Genomic DNA, 18448 nt, shown 5'->3' with positions numbered 1-18448 from the left:
AAGGAAAAGGAAGGAGGGAGGGAGAAAAGGAAGGAAGGAAGGAAGGAAGGAAGGAAAGAAGGAAGGGAGGAAGGAAAGGAAAGGAAAGGAAAGGAAAGGAAAGGAAAGGAAAGGAAAGGAATGGAAGGAAGAAGGAAGGAATTCTCTAATGCACAAGTGATTTTTACAGGTGATCCAGGAGCCTCAGTCCAGAGCTATTCCTTTTACTCCTACCTCCAAGGGGGCCACTCAGTAGAACACCTGTGTAGCAAGGATAGGGTACATGGCCCATAGAGTTGCATCCTGTATGCACCAGTAAGTAACACCAGTAAATAAACTGCGGGTGTCCAGGAATATCTGTTCCACAGCCATTGCTTATATCAGAGAAGATGTGTTCTTGGTGTCCCAATGTCTCAGTTGGAACTCAAAACATAGGTATTGCCATAAACCTATAGCTTGAGCTCAGATGGAAATATCTAGATTTTCAGGGGGAAAAAAGGCATCTTGGAATCAAATATAAGGTAGAAAAAAAAGATTGTTCCCTTGAAATTTTATAAAATATTACTACAAATTAATAATGTTTGGAAAACATCACGACCATTCTGAGGCAGGGTGGATTCATAAGAGTAAATGATATTTTAAAAGTTCATCAAGGGGTGCCTGGGTGGCTCAGTCTGTTAAGCTTAAGCATCCAACTTCGGCTCAGGTCGTGATTTCGCAGTTTGTGATTTCGAGCCCCACATTGGGTTCTGTGCTGACAGCTTGGAGCCTGCTTTAGATTCTGTGTCTTCCTCTCTCTCTGCCCCTCCCCTGCTCTCTCTCTCTCTCTCTCTCTCTCGCTCTCTCTCTCTCAGAAATAAACATTAAAAACATTTTTAAGTCCCACCAAATAACAAATTATATAATATGTATATAAACAAGAATATATAATATAATACAGTATATATATGATATATTTTCATATGGTATGTGTGATATATATGTTATGTATTATATATACACTGGGTACAGATCCTGAAACATAGTAAGTGCTCCCTGCATTGCAAATATTATTTTTAAATCTTCTTATGAAGAGGAGATTATTTGATGAGGCTTTTAATCTCATTTACTTTTGTGAATCCAGCCTGGCCCCAGAATAATCAGTGACCTTGTCCAAACAATATTAGTTTGTTTGAATAGCTGACAAAATTTCTAGGGAATGACCTTTATGTGTATATAAATATTCAATCTTCCCAAAAAACCAACAATGTATGTATTGTCATCACCACTTTACACTCCAAGAAACTGAGTCTCAGAGAGATCATGTGATTCTTCTCAAGGTCATTCAACCTATAAGAGGCACATATAGCATTTTCAGTTGGATCTGTCAGGCTGTAGTTGATCTCTCCTTCAGCTTTAGTGATATTTCTGTATTTCAGCAAAACATCTGCCCCATTCTCTGATCATCAGGTTGTGGGTAAAATAATGGTATGTTGTTTGTATGATTGTTCTCATATAAACTTACAACTAGTTGAGGCATTATATCCACAGCATTTGTCAAAAGGTATAGGTCTGGAAAGAGAACTATAGATTTCACCTGGAAAACCAAGTCTGATAGTTGGCTGTGGCTGCCCAAAGTCCTTTGTGAAGAAGAATTCTGAAGGTGCATCTGGGCTCAGCAGGAGAAAGCATGAAATCCACCAATAATTTCTGCTAGAGGCTGGGGAGAGTGAGGGTCAGGAGTGGCAGTAGAGTGAAAAGGCATGCCAATTATAATACATGCTCTAAGACCTTAAACAAAGGACATGTCTTTCTAAGTGAACTGCCCAGTTTAGTATTTTGCATAATGACTTTCAAGAAGACACTGAGGACATGCTAATGAAGCCCATGCATGACAAAACTGGGAAAGGGAAACAATATTCCAGATGTCAGAGTCTAAATTAAATTATTTTAACAAACTGAAGTGCAGGGCTAAAATAAACAGAACAAAAATCAACAACAAATGAATGTAAATTCTAATAACTAAGGTTAAGAGGATAATAATAAAGTGAGAGTATAAGAATATGAATGGAATCCCTGGCTTACAGGTAGTTCATATGAACCTTTCATTGATCCTTTGGGCCAACATAATGACTTAGCTCTATTAATAAAAGGACATGATAAGGACTGAAGGACCTGCAAGTCCCATCAAACTCTTTCCTTGGATTAGTGCTGTCCATAGAACTTTTCTGTGATAATGGAAATGTTCTAAATCTGCACCATCCAATATGGTGGCCACTTAGATGCTTGTGGCTATTGAGTACTTGAAATGTAGGTAGTGCAACTGAGGAACTAGATTTTTAATTATATTTAATTTTAATTAACTTTAAATGGCTACATGTGGTTGGTGGGTACCATGTTGGACAGTGAAATCTTAAACAAATGACATTCGTTGGTGAACCTGGGAAATCTAGTAGTGGTAGTCAACAGGTATAAATTAAGGTTTTAGAAGGGATATAGAAAGTTATTTGGCCTAGAAAAGATCATTTGAGGAGAGTTTATTTTGTCTTCAAATATCCTCAAGTATTTATCTCCTGAGGAAGAGGGTCAAACTTCCCTGGTAGCCCCAGAGGGAAGAACCAGAGCCAGTGATCTCAGCATCAGGGGGAAGATTTCTTTCGGATATGTAAATGGATTTGTGGCACTTTCTAGTAGTGAAAAAGTTGCCTCTGGTGTCCTCGGGTTTCTCACCTATAAAACAAGCAGCCATTTAAATAATCTATAAGACTCTTTCCCATTCTAAAATGCTGTGATTTTACATGCAAAACCATAGTAGTTAAAAATATTTTTACTTAATTAGCATGAACCTTAGAATAGAAATGTCTTTTTATATGAATTTTTGGAATTAATTGTAGAAGAAAGTTTACTTTCCCCATTTGTATCTTGAAGGTCTTACCAGGAAATAAATAGCACACTCAATCTGGATAATTAAGAGGCTCATATAAGGAATATTTACAAAGTAAACAGGGTTTAGGAGAACTCTAAATAGATAGTGTTGTGGGCCATAATCAACAACAGCATGGAGCAATTATCACCCATTCACAGCCAACCTGTGGGGACCTGCTGGGAAAACAAATGTCTTGACCTTAATCATCTCCCACCCTCAATCTCCTACAAGTGCCTCTGTGGGCCAGACCTAAATTAAAGCAAGAAAGCAAGGAAGTCTTTTGTTTGTTACAGCCCATTCAGGACTCTCAGGACACAGAGAAAGATGGAGAAGGGTTATCTGGATCTGAATATAAAAACTATTCAGTACAGGGTGTCTTAGTCACATACTTATAGCTGCCTTAACAAAAATACTGTAGACCAGTCAGATTAAACAATAAACATTTATTTCTCACAATTCTAGAGGCTGAGATGTCTAGGGTCAAAGTGCCAATAGATCTGGTGCCTGGCGAGGGCCCATTTCCAGGCTTGTAGACAGCCACCTTCTTGCCACATCCTCACGTAGCCAAGAGAGTGAGCTCCTTTCTCTTTCTCTCCTTATAAGGGCACTAATCACAACATTAGGGCTCCACCTTCATGACTTAATCTAAACCTAATTACCTCCCAAAGGTTCCACCTCCTAATTCCATCCCATTGAGGATTAGGGTTTCAGCTTATAAATTTGGGGGAGACACAAACATGCGATCTATAACACTGCCTTTTGTCTTTCAACATCCACACCCACCCTCATCTTTTGTCTGGGTAAAGAATTCATGTTCTCTACACACAAAATCCCATTAACAAATCTATCATATGTCATACATAATTTCTTCATATAAGGTACTGCGGTAAATGGAAGGGAAAGAGGACAATTAATGCACTAAAACATAACATGAGAACTAAGTTGATAACACAATTTCTTTCTTGTACCACCCATTTCACGATCTCCTTTCTCTATGCCAGCAAATCAGATGGGCAAAGTTTTCTGCCTGCTGGGTGATCCAAACCTACTCCTCGTGGGTCCAGGCATCCACATATAATCCATACTCCCACTGTTTCCCCTTGAAAGTTGAGATCCTCCATCTTGATTAATACAGAAACTTCCTTATACATCTATTGGTTCATCAACAAGAGGAGACAAAAATGTCCAGAGGAGATTTTCTACTCCGTTTTCAAAGGGAATCATGAACATTCTCTAATGGAAGCATTGACCCCTAGAGCACTAGAACTTTCAATCTACTGAGTCAAAAGTCTTGAGGATATGAATCAAAAATTTCTCCAGATTATTTAGTGCTATGATGAGACCAATCACTCCCCCTTCCATGTCTTGGTGCCGGGACCTATACATTCTGGCTCAAGGGGAGACAGTACCAAATACTGGATGCAGATCTAAGTCATACAACACATCCAAAAGACAACATCTCAACTTTATGGAAGGTTGCCACCCAGCTGATGTAGTAACCAAGACTTCAGCAGGCCATTCCATAATTTTGTCAAGTCATCTGCTTCTGAGTGATGGGAAATGTGGCAAGATCAGTGAATTCTATGAGAAGAAACTCATTCCACACTTCTTTCACTACAAAATATGTCCTCTGATTGGAGGAGTTGCTGTGGAGCATTATACCATAACTATGGATAAGACATCCTGTAACTCCACATAGGGGGTGGTTAAAGGAGCTCTATGAATAGTAATACAAATGAACATATGGAATATGTGCCCACCCTATGAGCACAAATCATAATCTCCTCCAATACAAAGGGTGCAAAATAATTAACATGCTACCAGGTGATTGGTTGGCCCCTTCCTCCCTTCCACACATGTACGCTACCACAGATGATTAGGACCATACTGGGTATTCTCCTTTGGCTACTCAGTACTAGGTGGGGAACCAGATCAGACTTAGTGAGTCTATGTTTCTGAATTCATGCAGAGCTTCCATTTCTACCTTGTGGCCATTTTGTTTGTGAGGTTGTTAAGCAAGCAGCCACGTGGTTGGGGATTCACAGGACTGACTCCAAAGTGGTTTCTCACAGGCATTTAGTCCCATTCATATTTGTGCCCAGTCTAAGAGATTTATCCATATCATTTGCCTCTAGAACTCACTGTCATCTATCTTTCAATTTTCTTCTTTCCTATTTTCTTCCCATTAGCCACTGCTCATGAATCAATATAGATATGTATCTCCGGCTATCTCTCCTTCCATATGAAGTAGACGAACAAATGCACTGCTCAAATTTCTGCCCCTGGGAGAATTTTCTCACTTCTATCGTCCAGGGCAAAGCAAGTGATGTTGCAATGCAGCAACTGCTTCTGGCTACAGCCAGCCTACAGTAAAATCGATCTATAAACAAGACACACAATTTTCTCCTTCCTAGTCAGAGGAAACAGCCTATGAGGTCAAAGGTGTGGATTAAAGGTAAGGTAATGAATAAAGTAAGAATCATGTGATTCTGAGCCACCCATCTTGCAGTTTATTCATGCTTTCTAAATCTGCTCCGGAGCCCAATCTCATATATACAATTTCCACTTAACAATAAATTACTGCTGTGCACATTCAATTTTGTGATTCAGATAATCAGAGTACCTAGGGTTTGATAGATAACTTGAGTTGCTTACTTCTCTACCTGGGCCTAGTAGCAAGTCAGGAGTTACTTTTCAATGCAGAAGGGAAGATGACACAGCTATATTCTTCATGCCCTAGAGTCTTCACTGTGATTCTCCTACTAGGGTTTGCCAGAATTTCTATCCAACATCTCTGTTTGCCACAGATATATTCAATACATTAAGGACTGCTGTTGGAAAGGTGACTGGTAGCTCAGCTTGGATCTTCTGAAGAGTCTTTTCTTGTTCTGGGTCCATCTCAAACCTAATGACTTATCCAGTACATAGTTCAAATCACCCAAATGTGGTTATCTGTTGCTTCCCAAACCCAAAGAGGTCCACAAAATATTTTGTCTCTTTTTTCATGATGGGTAGTCCAAAATATAGTAACTTGTCTCTCATGCTCCAGATCACCAGATACTTAGAAACTTAACCAATGTGGCAGTCCTTGAACTTTTTGGGGTAAAATCTCTCACTGTCTAGGCTGTTTGTTCCTTCCTGCTTGCCAAATCCAATTCATCTAATGTCAACAGTGCAATGAATCAGTTGATGTTCTGTGAGATGTCAAAATGATCAAGGCTTCTTTGGACTAAACATGACATAAAGTAGAATTGGCATGGCCTTCAGACAGGACAGCAAAGATACAGTGATGACCCTACTATGTGAAGGCAAACTGCTTCTGATGATCCTTACTTGTAGAGATAGAGAAGAAGTTTTTGTTGGGCAAATACCTACATATTAGATGCCAGTGGCTACATTAACTTGTTCTAGTAAGTATGATATATCTGCTGTACCACATCATTAAGTGTATAATAATCTACATTCATTTCCCAAGACCTATTTAGCTTTAATATCTGCCAAACGGGAACAAAACGGGATGTGCACTAATCTCAACCTCTGAATCATTTGACTTTGCTACTGGTGCCACTACTATTTTAAATTCCTTCACAGATATTATTTTTTCTTTACTGGGAGTGGATAAGTCTGGGGATCTTTATTCCATGAATCAGGGAACTAAAATGCCATAGGGAGGCTACCAGGATAAGCATCAGGGTCTATCAGGAGGCAGAGGCAGAGGGAGAGGGGGGAAATGTGGACTAGAGTCTTTATTGTGGTTCCCAAGGGAAGGAATGGGTGAAGCAGGGTAAGCCGACTTAGGGTTAGCTCATTTTAATAATTTTAGCTAGCTCTGGGGCACAGGAGCTGTCCCTAGTTGTCTGGTACCTGGTGACCCTGATTAGGGCAGGTAGACAGTGGTCTTCAGTGTGAGAGCCTGATAAAGGCAGTGAATGGGGTGTGAACTCTGGCTTGGTCAGTTTATATGTGGAAAAGTACCTCCAGGAGGAAGACTCCTCCCAGAGAGAAGCAGAGTGACAAAGGAGGCAGGAAGCCAAGGCAAGGTGGCTCAAGCATATTATAGTGTTGTCCAGACAAGGCATGTCTAACATATGCATGCAGGGAGATGTTAAAGCATCTCAGTTTACAGAAGCTAGGAACATAGTTAATGTTCCATAATTAACATAGTTAATATAAACATAGTTAATACACACTAGGCATACTGGGAGTGAGGAAAGAACTTCAAGCTTGTTATTCACACTCGCTAGACACACTGTGAGATAGACTTAGAATAACACTCCATCAGTCTTTATAAATCCCACCCTTCTCAGGACCATGGTGGCAGGTCTCCCAAAATGTCAGTTTATAGCCAGGAAGTAATAACTCCAAGGAGAGCCTGGGTTATTTCCACTTTTGAATAAAGAGTCACTTTGGTAAAAGGCACCCATGTTCCTCTGGGGAAGGTTTAGGGCAAAATTCAAAGCATATACCTCCTGAAATGCTGCAAGATCCTTCCTCAAAAGGACCTGGTTTCCTTGTCATTTTTCATTATGGTCTGATATGAATGTAGAAAAAATTTGGTCTGAGTTTAACCCCGACTCATGATGTATCATTGGCATTTCACTTTTGCGTCATTCAGATCATTATTCAGTTCTTGGGGCATATGTCTGTGCCTAGTTTCCACTGCAAGGACACATCTCCTTTATGTGCCTCCTTCAAATGTCACTTTTCAAATTCCTTTGCTCCTTCTTTACCATCTTTCCATATGTCAGGACACCCCAGCATTTAATCCTCTGACCTCTTCTCTTCCTCTACATTCCTTCCCCAGATGATCTAAATTAGCTTCATGCCTCAAATGTCATCCATACACTGGTGATTCTTAAATTTCTCTTCCTTGGATCCCTCCTGGTTCCAAAACTGCACAGCAAACTACCCTCCCCCACATTTCCATGAGGATGACGAACTTCAAATTTTGAGTGGCCAAAATGGATTGATTCACTTATGTCTCCTCTGTCTACTCCTTCACAAGCAAATAACACCACCTTTCCTCTAGCTGCTCGGCCTAGACAAAAAAAGAGAAACTTAAAAATTCTCCAATGACCATCAATTATTAAATAGAATGAACAAACAAGTCCCATTAACATGTCCTTCGAAGGTTCTGCATGATCTGGCTCTTCCTACCTCTCAGATACCTCTCTTCAATACTCTTTCTCATTCACACTATCCCAGCTCTACAGGCCTGTCCATTTCTCAAACACTACAAATTCCCCCCTTCTGGGGAGGAAGGAATTTACACCTTCTGGCCCTTCTGTTTGGAAAGGTTTTCCCTCAGGCAACCAAAATGGGGATGTTGAGATTGATTAGGCATATCTACTCCACTTATGTATTTTTCTTTTTAATAACAATTTTTTAAGTTTATTTATTTATTTTGAGAGAGAGAGAGCATGTGGGGGAGAGGCCGAGAGAGAGGGAGAGGATCCCAAGCAGGCTCCTGGTGTCAGCACAGAGCCTGATGCTTCACTGACTGATCCACCCAGGCACCCCAATAATTTTTTAATTGAAGTATAGTTGATACACAATGTTACATTAGTTTCAAGTGTAAAACACAGTGATTCCACATCTCTATACATTATGCAATGCTCACCACAAATGTAGCCACCATCTGTCACCATACAACACTATTACAATACCATTGACTGCATTGCCTATGCCTGTACCTTTCATCCTCATGACTTATTCTTTCCATAAATGGAAGCCTCTCACTCCCTTTCGCCCATTTTGGTCATCCCTGTATCCCCTCCCCCTCTGGCAACTGCCGTTGTATTCTCTGTATTTATAAGTCTGTTTCTGCTTCTTTATTAGTTTTTTTTTATATTCCACATATGAGTGAAATCATCAGGTATTTGTATTTATCTTAGCATAATACTTATTCAACTTAGCCTAATACCCTCTAGGTCTGTCCATGTGTTGCAAATGATAAGCTCTCATCATTTTTTATGGCCGCATAATATTCCAACGTGTATGTAGGTGTGTGTGTGTGTGTGTGTGTGTGTGTGTGTGTGTAGGCATCAATCACATTCTCCTTATTCATTCATCTATTGATGGATTCTTAGATTGCTTCTGTATCTTGGCCATTATAAATAATGCTGTGATAAACACAGGGGTATATACATCTTTTTTGAACTAGTGTTCTCATTTTCTTTGGGTATGGGTAAATACCCAGGAGTGGAATTATCAGATCACATGACATTTCTATTTTTAATTTTTCCACAATGGCTTAGGGCACAGAGGAAATCCAAGAGGGAAAATAAATATGCTAAACCCATGGGGAACAATGTATTTCTTAATCTGTCTCCTGCCCCAAAGCTCTGCCCTCCTCCCTTGTGTTTATATTTCTTCTTTGCATCAGTTAACTTGTCTCTCCACCCCACAGAGGCCTTCCCTGACCAATGTAACCAAAACCCCTCTGTGTGTAACTCCACAGCCCTTAGATACAGCTTATCCTGTTTATCATTTTCATATCATTTGTCAGGACCTGTGATTATCTGATTTGTTCATGTGATGACATTGCTTAGGTCCCCCACCCTTTGTCTTGGGTATAAAGACTCTTAAGGGCAAGAATTGCATGTGTCTAATTATAATAGTACCTGTTGTGATGGCTGTAACAGAACAGGCGTGTGGAAAACAGCTATTATCACTGAAGTTGAAAGGAGCCAGAGGCGTACATGGTTCCTGAAAATTTCAATCATATTCTCCATTTGGGGGAAAGGAATTTTGAGGGTTTTGTCTTATAATACTTAGAAATATCCTACCTAAAAGTAAAAGACAGATGAGACATGAGGCACTTTGTATTGGATTGTAAACTTTTATTAGAACAAGCATTTCTCATAGCTGTAAGCAAAGTGTTTGAATTCGTCAAGCTAACTCACATCTTTTCTCTGCCATGGGAGGGCAGAAAAGGAGAGAAAGCCCCTTACACATACAGGATCAGAAGAGCCAAGTATTGCAGTGAATGATTCATTGAGGCTATAAATGTTTGCAGATGTTAAGGCACTGGAGGGCAGAGGGCAGGTAAGGTGGGAAAGGGCACAGATAAAGGGTGTCCGACATGCCTCATCCTGTCCGACAATCTCCCAGCTTCCTTCCCCAGCTTCTGTGGCAGGCGTCCCGGCCCAAGCAGGGGGAACAAAGCATACTCATTATCCTCATTCAGACCCCAATAGGTCACAGTTCTAGTCCCACCATAATTTATCAGAAGATAAACTGCATGTTCTCAACTTGCCATTCATTGCACTTCATGTAAATTACACCTCATTAAACCAGATTTTTATGAATGCCTTTGTGCTCTGTGTACTTTGAAAAGCTGCTGACCTGAACCACAAAAGAATTGCCCAATTTGTTGAAAGCATTTTTGCTGTCACCTCAAGCGCTGACCACATGGGGAGAAATTACTTTTTAATACCCAGTGGACAGGACACGCCAGTGCCCCCCAGGCCGCAGTACCCGTCAGGGTTCTTGCTCAGGTACTGCTGGTGGTAATCCTCCGCATAGTAGAAAGTTTGTCCCTCCCGGATGTCGGTCGTGATCGGGCCATAGCCATGCTCTGAAAGAACCTGTAGAGAGAAAGGCACCATGAGGACCGGATGCTGGGTAGAGAGGGTCCCAAGGAGGGATGGGAGGCTGGGCTGTGAGGGAGGCAGGCACATGTGGCTTGGGGTGTGCAGTGGGTCCTTGCAGGCTTGTAACCTGTGGCTTCCCAGCTGGGTTATTCTGGGCACGCTCTCACTGGCCTGTGCCTCAGATGACTGGGGTTTGAAATCTGGTTTCCTGACTCTAATTTGTGCACTCTACCCATCCCACCATTGCTGTCCCTGGTACATGCTAGGAGCCCTGGTTTGGAACCTGTGGGTCTATGTGAAAGGGACCCCAGTGCTTCTCAGGGTAAACAGCAGGGACATGGGGCTCTCTGGCTGCCCTGGGAAGAATGGGCATCCCTGAGGGTGGTAAAGCAGGGCTGCAGTTGGAGGGGATGAAAGGGCAGGGGCAGGATGAGGCGGGGAGGGCTACAGTCCAACTCAGTGCTGTCCCCTCTGCTGCCAGTTCTGAACAGGCCCCCTGCCCACTCACAGGCTGGACAGAGGAACCTTGACTTGCTGGGTTCTAGGGAGCACGGACCCGGCCAGGATGCCTTGGAGAGCATGGGCTCCTGTGGGTCTCCAGACCCAGGAACCAGGGAGTGAGGTCAAGGGAGGACGTGGCCTGAGGGCCTGTGTCAGCTCATCCTCGCCCTCTGTGACCTACTTTAAGGCCTGGTGGCATCTGCTGCCAGGGAAAGAAACAGACACATAAACACAAGTGGGGGAGGAGAGCAGAGCTATTTGGGGCAGGAGACAGATTAAGAAATAGACATTGTTCCCCATGGATCTTAGCCTGTTTCCTTTCCCTTTTGGATTTCAGCTGTGCCCTGATTCTTTCTTGTTACAGGCTGCTTGGAGCATTTGGGCACAACGTTACAGAGACTCGACCCCCAGGTTTGCAAACTCCATTTGGTACAGAAGTGCAAGGCACAGCCCCGACTCATGTTTCCAGGAGGGAAGTGACCAGTCTCTGGTCAAATGGACTGTTGGTCCATTTGAAATGAAGTCTTTCCCTCTGCAGAGCAGGGGGAATCCAGTATTAATCCAGCACAATTCACTGCTGCACTATTTCCCTAAGAACTTTCCCCTTCCTCCTGTATCTCCATCCAGCCTTCTGAGCCAGAATGAGGCAGACTGAGGATCTGATGCCAAACGGGCCCAGGATGGTAAGGAACAGGATCGTCGCCAAGGCGGGAGGGTTGGACCCCACAGCTTGGAAACAGCCAGTTTCCTTACAGGGGTTAGAAATGAGAACAAGGAGCCATTCCTACTTCAGTTTTGACAATTTTTTGTAAACGAGCAATTATCGAGGGCTTACCATATGCCACACTCTGTGCAAAGACTTCACAGTGTTAATTTTAGCCTCACAACAGCCATATGAAGGAAGTACTATTATTATCATCCGTATTTAAAAGTGCGTGTCAGATATCGTGTCTTGATCCCTGACATTCTCAGCTCGCCCTAATACCGCACAGGCTGGAAGCTTGGAAAATACACTTCCCAGATTCTATTGCCAACAGCACGCCAGTTTAGAGTCCACCAATGAGAGAAGCACACGTGAAATTTGGCAGGCTTAGGAGAAGCGATTATTTGGAAGGTGCAGCCGTGAATGTCTCCAAAGATCAGACTGGAGACTCCACCAGCTCTTCCTGATAATCACTGACAGTCATGCTTCAGGCAAAGTCATTAGCAGTGATCCCCAGCAATTTCTGTAACTTCTTGGTATCCTGAAATGCAGTGGTGCTTTTCCCCAATCCTCACTCAAACAGCCTTTCTAATGAGTCTGGAAGCATCAAAACCCCTTTGATGCTTAAAATCCTTCCTGCTTGAAATACCTTGAACACTCTGTTTCCGTGACCGAACTTCAGCTAACACAGCAATTGGTTCCAGGAACCAAAGCCTCAGTGAGAATGACAATCTGGAATGGTTAACTGTCCTGGTTAGAGTTAGAGTTAGAAATGACATCACTGTCAATAGGAAATGGGTCAGTGCCCAGGGGGGTATGTACTGGACATTTACTAAAATTACTGCTAGTATTTGCCTGTGAGGCAAGTGCCCACTTCAGGACATGGGGTGGCTGTGGTGGTGGACTGTTCTGGGGAAGACGGTAAGCACGAGGCCTGTGGAGTATCCTGGCTGCTTTAGGCAGTACTCGAGAACTTGTGGAAAGGACAGGATGTAAGGTCATGACTTGACCTTCCTGGTGCAACTTGAGAGGCACAGAGCTTCTAGGACTGGTTTCACATGATCTCTGTCTCTTGTAGCTGGATTCAAATACCAAATAAAAGGGCTCCAGATTTATAAGTGGAGTTGACACCCTCACTGGTCAGGAGCCCAGAAATCATGTGCACACGTGATTGCCCTCAGAGAGCTCATCCACTCACAAGAGACGCTCCCCTCTGGTTCTCACTTGAGCTAATGCATGAGTCCTGACATGAGTCTTTCATATGCTGATGTGACCACATATTTTGACTTTCCTGGCTGTGGCCACCCTGCACAGGAGCTTGCCTGCTGTTGAGCTCCTCTGCCCCCTTCCCTCAGGGCTAGGACCCAGCCCCCAGGTCTCCCAGGGTCTCCACTCACTCGCCTCATCCCCCTCCAGGCCCTGTCCTCTCTGAAGGTGACCTCCTCCCACACTACTTGCCCTATTTCTCTTTCATAAAAGGCTGTCCTCCGAGGCCCCAGAGCCCACAGCCACTGTCTCCAGAAGCCTATTTACCAAGGCGGAGAGGACTGTGCCAGTGAGCACTACTGCCCAGGCTCCTTCCTCCTTTCCACACCAGCTCCCACCGACCCCTGCCCACGGACCACCCCAGAGGGCCAGCATCCCTTCTGGGGGAGCAGTGGGAAGGTGACTGTAGGGGCCCAGGCAGCAGTACCAGGCCTCTGCCACAAGATGGCAGACACTTCACTTTTATTTGAGAGGAAGAAACTAAAATAAACAGTGAGGAAAACCCATAGAAGACAGCTCCAAGCTGTCCTCCTGCACTTGCTGTCCTCCTGCACAAGCTGGGACGTTCTGGTCAGTTCTCGTTGGGCTGGGAGATGCATATTGGCATCACTGGGCCTGAGGTCAACATTGTCCCATCCATGCTGGGGTGGCCAGCCTCGAGGCTGAGGCCATCCCTGAGCACAGGGCTGTCGCTGTCCTCAACCCTCGCTCTAAAACTGGGGAGGGAGGACAAACACATGAGAAAGAAACTGTATGTAAAAGAAAAGGGAAGAGGAAAACAGAAATCCCAACTAGTATCTGCTTTTCCTCCTCCCCCACGTCCCCTGCCTCTGCTTTCTCACACACATGGCTTCAGGAGCAGGTCACTGTCCTCAGCCCTCCCAGGCCCATCTCCTGGAGAGGTCTTGCCAGACACACACAGCTGGAGGCAGTGCTGGGGATTCCGGGGCCGGTTTGTTTCAGACCTGGTTGGGGCCAGTCAGCTGTGCCAACCCTCATCGCTCTTTTGTTCCAGCCCTTCCACTGTACTATTTGAGCTACAGGGTTAAAGAGAACAGGACTCAGGACTGGGATTGATTATTGTCCCCAGAAGCCAGGAGAGCACATGCTGCTAATGGCACCTCCTTAAACCATGAAGTGAAGCCTCCCCAAACCCTTAGGAGAACCCAATGGCCCTTCCGTGCTGGGTGTCACTCCACATCCTAGGCCTCACGTCCCTGGTCCTTTCCTAACTCTTTCCTTTTCCTTCCTCTCTGAAAACTCTTTTTGTGGGTGATACAGAACTTTATACATTTCCTGAACATTCCATTCCCTTGCACACAACCTCCTTGGAATGCTCTTTCTTCTCTTCCAGATCAGGTGAGCTGCTACCCATCTCTCAGCATGGAGATCAAATGCCCCCATCTCTATAAAACCTTTCCTGAATCTATAAGGCAGGAGTTACTCCAACGTCTAGGCTCCCACTAAAGGGCTATCCTTTTTGGTACTTTTGACATTGCATTCTAATTGTCCTTTGTTTCTCTAAGCCACTTCCATTCCCTTCTGATAATACACATACAGATCCATATGCTCCTTGAGGGTATGGACTCTCGTTTCTCGACCTCATCTCAGTGATTAATGAGTCTTGGGGATTCATTTCACCTTAGGGGCTTCCACTTGGGTCCCTGCTGCTGCTTCAAGCCAAAGCACATCCTTGGGGACCTCAGGGAGTTTGGGGAGCAGGGTGCTTAGGCTCTCACTTTCCTTGTCAAAGACCCTTGGCCAATTCCATAGGTAGGATTACTCTTTAGACTGTTTCAGTGGCCATGTCCATACAGGGAGGATCAATCATCTTGCATAGAAGGATGACCTCAGCATCTCTGATAGCTCTTGAAAAAGCCTGTTAGCTCTTCTGGGGAGGGGGGGTGAGTGGGGTGATGGTGGGGGGGATGGAGGAGCAGGAGGAAGTGAAGATGAAGACCAGGTTACAGATGATCCTTCTAGCCTCCAAAGTCCACTGGTCAATTTGGGCCACGTGCAAGCAGTGTAGGTGCTGGTGGGGTGAACCTCAGTCTTTTCCTAAATCAGGTGGTCTATTCAGTGGTGGGGGTGTCATAAGTAATTTGTTATGAATAATGGCTAATGTATCAGTGTTTATTTTTTTAAATAACATTTATTTACTTATTTTTGAGAGACAGAGCAGGGGAGGGACAGAGAGAAGGAGACAGAGAGTCCCAAACAGGCTCTGTACTGTGAACACAGAGCCCAAAACAGGACTTGAACTCACAAACCATGAGACCATGACCTGAGCTGAAACCAAGAGTCAGACACTTAACCAACTAACTACAGATGCCCCTGTATCACTGTTTCTGTGTCACTTACTTTTCCTCAGTGAATTAGGACAGAGGGCTATCTCAATCCAAGCATCACTGCGGCTCTCTTGCCTGCTACTGTGGAAGGGACGGGAGTGTCAGGAGAGCTAAATTGGGGCAACACATAATCCACAACCTCTGTGGTCTCTTCCACGGTCTATAAGGGGGGCCCATGCTGATGATGTAGCATTCCTGATTATAGAAATGATGAATCACATCACCTGCAAAGTTTTCCGGTAGCTTCTAAAAAGGAGGCTGTACTCATGAAAGTGGGCTGTTCATAGGAAAATCATGGGGCAGATAAAGAGTTGAAAGTAAGTGCAGCAAATGCTCTAGCCTGAAGCATAGAAATCCTGACAGGTTGAATCCCTGAGGGGCCCCCACGCTAGGGGGCCCTGCCACCAGCCCCAGGCTGATGCCACCCCAGAAGACTGCATTCTTCCTTCAGGGTCTACAGAGCCGCCCTGTGGTATGGGGAATGAGTGCAGGTCATCAAGGACTTGCCTGGTCAAAGTGACTGCCAGGTTGGCTCAAAACTTCACTATGGTTTCAGATCTCACATTTAGGTCTTTAATTCATTTTGGGTTTATTTTTGTGTATGGTGTTAGAAAGTGGTCCAGTTTCATAAGGGGCTAATATCCAAAATATATAAAGAACTTATGTAACTCACCAAAACCCCCCTAAATAATCAAATTAAAAATAGGCAGAAGACAAGAAGACATTTCTCCAGAAAAAACATCCAGATGGCCAACAGACACATGAGAAGATGCTCAATATCAGTAATCATTAGGAAATTCAAATCAGAAACAATGAAATATCTCCTTATATTTGTCAGAATGGCTAAAATAAAAAAGACAAGAAATAACAAGTGTTGACGAGGAACCCTTGTGCACTATTGGTGGGAATGCAAACTGGTGTAGCCACTGTGGAAAACAGTATGGAAGTTCCTCAAAAAATTAAAAGTATAAATACTTTATGATCCAATAATTCAAAGAAAATGAAACACTAAATCGAAAAGATATACGCATCCCTATATTTATTGCAGCATTATTTGCAACAATAAAGATATGGAAGCAACCTAAAAGTGTCCATCAATAGATGAATGGGTAAGGAAGATGTGGTGCACACACATGTACATATATACAGTGGAGTATTATGCAGCCATAAAAAATGATGAGATCATGCCATTTGTGACAACATTGATGGACCTGGAAGATATTATGCTAAGTGAAATAAGTCATAGAAAGAGAAATATCATATGATTTCATTCATATGTGGAATATAAGAAAAACAAATGAATAAACAGAAAGGAGAATGAGACCTATAAACACGGAACAAATTGATGATTGCCAGAGAGGAGGAGGATGGGGAGACAGGGAAAAATAGGTGAAGGGGTGTGAGAGATACAGGCTTCCAGCTATGGAATGAGGAAGTCACAGGAATAAAAGGTACAGTTAAGGAATACAGTGAATGAAATCATGGTGCATTGTATAGTAATAGATGGTAGATTCATTTGTGATCAGCACAGCATAATGTATAAACTTATTGAATCACTATGTTGTACATCTGAAACTAATGTAATATTGAGTGTCCTCTACACTCATTTAATAAAGTTTAAACTCCATGATGACACTGCCAGGAAATCCACTCTCTGGCTGGTCAAACCTCAGGGCTCCACTAGTCCTTGCCTTCTCCAGGCTCCAGGGCTTGGTCTCTCACTGCCACATGGAAAGCCAAGACCTGCATGCCCCCTCTGCTGGGTTCCTCAACCAAGACCAGCACCAGAAGAAGAAATGATCAGGCCTGACCCTCCATACGCCTCATTTTTCTGTTGCCTACTCTTATTGGCTCCAATATAATTAACCAAAGCCTCTTGTTTGTGGCATTTTTTTTCTTGCTGATTTTTTGGAGGGAAGTAAGTGAGACCTATCTAAAATAACCTACATCAGTGTGACATCTTGATCAGGAAATCTCTGGACGGTCACCTAATAAAATTGATCAGTCATGCTTTTCTCACAGATTCTTACTTCACCCTTTTCTTAGATGACCCCACAAATTCTTCTATGCCTTTATTCTCATATCATGTTCTTCCCAGAAGGAGCTTTGCTATCTGTAAAACGGGCACAATACCTAGCTCACAGCTCTTATGAGGATCCCAGAAAAGGGACACAAAGTGCATGGCACTCTGGCATATTTTAACCACATGGCAGTACTGGCTTCCTTTGCTATCAGCTCCCATGCACACTGGAAGAAAGCAGGCCCACCCATCCTCCTCTCCTAAAATAGGCCTCCACGTACACCCACCATGCACTTCCTACTTCTACAGCTGTGCAGCTGAGCTCTGTGGGGCAAGGAAAAGAGGTGGTCATCAATAAGCTGTGGCAGAGCTCCCCTCCATCCCCAACAGGTGTCTCCAGTTCCCACCACTCCTGCCAAGCACAAGTACCCGAGGAAGTCACTGGGCCACTCCCTTACAGACGTTCTGCCCACAGGAGCACCCTGGGCCCAACCCATCTTTCCAGAACTACCAACAGGAAGCCTTTCTTTTAATAAAGTTAATGAACAAGTGGCCGCTCTGCTTACTGCAACCTGCTAACAAGCTTATTATTAGCTTCACCAAGGTTTCCTGAGTCTCCAGGTATACTCAACATATTGCATGGAAATGACTCTTACACCACCCTGAAAAAGCACAGCCTGGCGGTCACGGCAACACAGTCTATGATGGAGCATCAACAGATCAGGTTAGAAGTGCAACAGGGCAGAGAGGCCAGCACTAATCCCAAGCCCTTGCATTTGTCCCGAGTTGCAGATTCTCCAAGGGGCTTCCTCACACACTCTAGTCTAAGTGAGGCTTTCATTAACTGTAAAAGGGAGGAATTATTCTTATTTCTCAGTGCAGGACAGTGAAGCCCAGGGAAAGAGGAGGCTTGTCTCAAGCCACTTGCCAGTAAGCTGCAGAGATAGGACTAGAACCCCTGTTTCCTGATCATTTCCCTTATTACAATAAGGCACACTGTCCCAGGTGGTCAGATAAAGATGTACCTTTCCCTTAGAGAGGGATGTTTATTATTTCAAAATTTCCAAAAGAGTTCTAACCATGAATCATCCTATATTTGGATCATACTCTTTCTCTACCCTGCTCACAATC

At 43.6% G+C, this 18448-nt stretch overlaps 1 protein-coding gene across 5 annotated transcripts in view; it reads right to left on the bottom strand.

Annotated features, from left to right (window-relative positions):
• Positions 1–9705: 9705 nt before the first annotated feature.
• The window catches only part of MSRA (methionine sulfoxide reductase A), a 449572-nt gene continuing 440829 nt past the window's right edge, over positions 9706–18448 (bottom strand). For 4 of the 5 annotated variants that reach the window (XM_027069623.2, XM_027069606.2, XM_027069614.2 and 1 more), the window contains one exon: positions 9706–10473. In XM_027069623.2, coding sequence (XP_026925424.1) covers positions 10309–10473 — 165 coding nt within the window. In that variant the 3' untranslated portion in view covers positions 9706–10308. The remainder of the gene's footprint in view (positions 10474–18448) is intronic. The other variant, XM_053216667.1, reaches the window with a different exon arrangement.

This window comes from Acinonyx jubatus, chromosome B1, assembly GCF_027475565.1.
Source record: "Acinonyx jubatus isolate Ajub_Pintada_27869175 chromosome B1, VMU_Ajub_asm_v1.0, whole genome shotgun sequence".
Classification (NCBI taxonomy): Eukaryota; Metazoa; Chordata; class Mammalia; order Carnivora; family Felidae; genus Acinonyx; species Acinonyx jubatus.
The sequence above is the reverse complement of the archived record's forward strand: the minus strand, read 5'-3'. Positions and strand labels throughout refer to the sequence as shown.